The sequence below is a fragment of the Rhagoletis pomonella genome, unplaced genomic scaffold, assembly GCF_013731165.1.
Source record: "Rhagoletis pomonella isolate Grant_MI unplaced genomic scaffold, Rhpom_1.0 Rhpom_scaffold_00007, whole genome shotgun sequence".
Lineage (NCBI taxonomy): Eukaryota > Metazoa > Arthropoda > Insecta > Diptera > Tephritidae > Rhagoletis > Rhagoletis pomonella.
Window position 1 is genome coordinate 62,303,591 of NW_023458561.1, and position 4,695 is coordinate 62,308,285.

The 4,695-nt window shown below is 37.3% G+C and overlaps 2 protein-coding genes across 2 annotated transcripts in view; one reads left to right on the forward strand and one right to left on the reverse strand.

Moving 5' to 3' along the window:
• LOC118743285 (sex peptide receptor) overlaps positions 1-4,695 on the forward strand; it is a 91,688-nt gene that overhangs the window by 25,906 nt on the left and 61,087 nt on the right. The gene's annotated exons all lie outside the window — the stretch shown is intronic.
• LOC118743284 (zinc finger and SCAN domain-containing protein 5A) lies at positions 2,676-4,695 on the reverse strand (the record flags this gene model as incomplete). Its single annotated transcript, XM_036475867.1, is given in 1 exon segment — positions 2,676-4,695. A coding segment is annotated over 1 exon segment (1,330 nt), but the record flags the coding sequence as incomplete, so codon positions are not given.

Here is a 4,695-nt window from a genome sequence, read left to right on the forward strand (position 1 = left end):
TGGCAATAATAAACGCCTACAATGGCCAGAAAAGCAGCAGCAACAACAGCCACTACACACGCCGCACTGAATTCCGATAACAGATGTTTCAACTGCATCGAGCAGAAATTTAAAGAGCCCTCTGAAACAAAGATGCCATCGCTGTTGGTGATACGCGTTTAGCTGAACCTGTATTTGACTTAAGCAACTTCTTTAGAAATCGACCATTCATTTGCTTACTTGCGCTTTCTTTACCTCCCCCTACCCTCTGCCCAACATGCTTTTGTGACGATGCATGTACGCGCGCACGTTCAATTGTAAATGGATTAGAAATTGAAATCACGTTTTTCCTTGTCATGGCGAGCGTGCATAAAATCATCCTGCATGGATGGTGGATCCGTCGCAAGCTGGTAAAGGTATTTAGGTATGTTTGTCGGTATGGTTGTAGCTGTTAGGCCACAGTGTAAACAAAACAAAAAAAAAAAACAAAAAACAACTGCTGTAAAAAGCTATTTTTCTTCTGGCCTATCAATTACATACTTCTCAGATCGCAGCTGGGAAGGCAGCCTGCAAAGTCAAGTAATTCTTTATCGGCTTTTCTTGGCTCTCCTGACTTACTTACCTAATGGTTTTCGGGTCAAAAATTTAATGATGCATGAAAATGTAAGTCGATATGTACATATATAAAAAATGTTGAAATAAAATACTGATGAAGTGAAAATATTTCAAATATGGCAGCGTCAACACTGCGCCTCTTACTTTCGGTCATTAAGCAATTTCCAACTGTCATTTCCATTTAAAGTTGACTTCCTCCTTTTCCTGCGTCAATGACTTGGGATTGTATGTACATACATAGTTATTTTGAATGAATTAGTTTATTATGCAACTGTTGTTGAATATTTTCCTTTTGTTATGGGTTCGAGGCTTTTAGTTTACGGATATGGATTCACTTATTGTGTAAATTTGCTAAACAAAATCCCTAAGGACTGGAAGCTAAAAGCTATGGGCATTCGATGTCAGCAGCTTTTATTGTATATAAAAGGAATGGTGCTGAAGTCAAGCATTAAATACTTACCTTTTGTGCGCATTAGATATCAACTCTTTAAATAAATATCCATTAAACATATCGGTAAAAATAAGAACTTTTGGGTAATCCCACATTTCTTTTGTCTTATCCATATTTCCATATATAAGTACAGTATCGGTCATATCAACGTAGAAAACTAAAAAAAAGGAACAGTCCAGCGCCTTCGTCTTGGTCTGCAGGCTGTATCGGAGACACATCCGCCACATCACCGTATAATTCAAAGTTCAAAACTTTGTGTACAGCATGGTGAAATAATAACAAGGTGTTGTCAGTAGCGACGTGTTTGTTGTAATTTTTACAAGATCGGCATGCTTATTTTCAGTGCTGCCGATCTTAATTTTTATAATGCTATTAGTTGGGAAATTGTATTTAAAATACTCCATTTTAGTATTTCATTTTATCGTGATTTTTAAAGAACTTGGTGTTTTCAGAACGATATTAATAATTAAAATTGCTGGATTTGTATAATTTTTGTCCTCAAAATATAAAATATAAAAGATATCGTAGTTATCAATGGAAAAAGACGTACACAAAAATCGTATGGAAAGTCGATTTTTTTATATTAAATATCTTTTGCTGCATTGTCATAATATCGAGCCAAATGGACTACTGATACACTAAAATAGAGCGACAGCATGGTTAAATTACGACTTCGCTTATATTATCGATATTTATGTGTTTTAATCTATATGTCAGCCGCTGTGGCGTAGTGGCAAGCAGTGCGCGCTCCACTCAGCAGCACCTGGGTTCAAACCCTGGTCAAATCAACATCGCAAAAAATATAGAAAAAAGGTTTTTTCTTAACAGCGGTCGTCCCTCGGCAGGAAATGGCAAACCTCCGAGTGTATTACTGCCATGAAAAACAGCTTCTCATAAAAAGCAATCGCCGTTCGGAGTCGGCGTAAAACTGTAGGTCCCTCCGCTTTGTGTGACAACATCAAGGCGCACGCCACAAGTCGGAGGAGAAGCTCGGCCAAACGCTAACATATATGTAAGCGCCAATCTATTATTATTATTACTAATCTATTTAAAAAATCATTTACAGTTTTATAGGAAATTGCCTTATTTTACGGCCTGTACTTTTTTATAAGTTACAATATATGTGCAACCTGTGTGGAGCATACGATACAAACATATATTCACGCTTATAGGCCTGTAATTAAACATTTTTCTACTACTTTAAAATGCGTGACCGGAATAGACCTGCCGAAAAAGTGAGGTTAAGTTACTGACAACACCTTGTTATTATTACACCATGGTGTACAGTTCAGAAACTTTTAACAAATTTCAAAATAATGTCATCAAAATTTTAAATTTTTTCCACATTTTTTTAAACGTTTTGGGTATGCAGTTTTGTGCAGGTTTGAAATACTGAAAAATACCGTTGACTTTTGAGTTTTTTTTTGGTCGATGGTGTTGCGCATTTTCTGCCATGTAACGCATGACCAAAATCTACTTTTATATGGAAGAAAATAAGCAACCCCTCGAAAAAAAATGTTTATAACATTTTTTTGAAATTGTGAATTGTGAATATTGTAAAAAATAAAAGTGCGCTATTTAGGTGAATGCCACTGTATATGTGTAAGGATAATTAAAAACTTTGTATGGATTAAAGTGCAAGTGAGACACTGGTTTTTACTTAATTTACTTTATTTTACGGAAAAGTAGATTTTACTCATTTTCATGATACACTAGAAGGGGGTTTCTTTACAAAGCCACACTTAGAAATATTTTCTTACAAATTTGGATTTACATTAATCACTAATGCTAGGAAAAGGTCGTTTTTGTCAAATAATAAAACTGATACAATTGTACAGCATATCAAAATTACATCTTTAATTACAATATTTATAATTCGAAAACATAAGTTCCTATTACAACAAATTCCAAAGATTAATGAATATATTTCCTGTTGGAAAGAATGGTAATAAAATTTAAACAGGAAAAATGTTCGTAATATATCTTCAATTTCTTTAAGTATATTGATACATTTCATATTTAAGACAGTTTATTTCACAAACCGGAGATCTTAAATTTCTATGAAAAATGTTAGCGTTAATTTCATTTTGCGCCGTTCTGCAAATCATAACTAAACATACGTACATAAATAGCAATATTGCGATTTCTTGAATTCTCAAATTTATGATTCATCTATTTTTAACAGAAATGAACTTAATAAATCTATGCTATTGAAAAAAAAATCAAAACAATTCCATTGATCGGCGAAAAGAACACTAATGTCTTGTAATTACCGTCATACTTATGGATGCCTTATGCAAACAGATATGGCTAGAAGTGCTTAATCGGAGAAACTATCACTCCAGTAGGTTGTTGTGAGCGGTGCCACTGCTTTGAATAAGTCCTTTCCAACCGTATAACTTTCCACATCGAGCCTTATTTTCGCCACACGTTCCACACCTGGACAACGTCCTTCTTTATGCTTTTCTAACCGTGCCTCGGAAACAAATTTTCGCTTACATTTCTCGCATTGATGCAGCACACCCTGTTCGTCATGCTCCTCTACCAAGTGTCGACGTAATTCCGCCTTACTGCTGCCTGTATACTCGCATTTGCTACATTCAAAGCCGGATGGCTCATCGGTGTGTTTTTGCACATGCTTACGATAGGCACCCTGTATCTTAAATATTTGCCCACATGTTTCACACTTGATGGGCTGTCGTTGATTATGCGCCTTTTTGTGTAGAATCAAGGAAAGTTTACGTGCAAACACTTGTTCACATTCGTCGCAAGGGAACTCACTGGGCTTATCTTCGGCCTCATCCGACTGTGGTGTATTCTTGGTTTTCCTTTTCTTTACTTGTTTCTCTTTTGGCTCCTCATCTTCGTCGCTGCTCTCCTCTTTTATTATTACTTCTGGTGATGGCAAAGACCGTTTTGAAGCTGGGCGCCCACCCACACGCTTCTTCTCTTTTACTTTTGGCGCCGGAGTAGCTGCGGCCGATTTGCGTTTACCCCTCTTAGCAGCTGCCACACGTGGGGACCGTTTCTTTTTTGGAGAACCGAAATCGGAATCATCGGAATCATCTTCGGCAGTTATTCCACCTTCGTCAGATACTTTAAATTCTACATCATCGTTAGGCTCCTCATCTGATGGATCTGAGTCCAATGTAGCATCTATGACCACATAGCCAGCCGGTCGCCGTACTTTATTCTTACTACGTGACAATTTTTTGCGCAATTCCCGCTCGGTTGTTTCACATTGCGTTTTCAGCTCTAAGGCGATATTTACTTTATCCAAACATGGATTGCAAATGAATTGCGGCATAAAATCCTTCTGAGCAATGGAAACTGTTGGGCAGATGATCATTAACTTGTCTGCTATAGTTTGCTTACTAGTTGCGTTAAAAAGACTGACAAGTGCTTCCTTGGACGTGCAGACACGGCACTGATTCTCATCTACTTGGTTCTCGATTTTGGCGGCTTCGCGTGCCGTGCTAGTGGGTTGCTCGTCATCTTCCACATATGTTTCATCATTTGATTTTCGGTTGGAATTCGCTTGTACTGCTTCATCTTTGCGTTTTTTGGGTAACTGTGTTAGTTTGCGCAAAACCGGCTTCACATTCTCTCCATCTTCCGCCTCCTCTTCTTCCTCCAACATCTCTTCGATA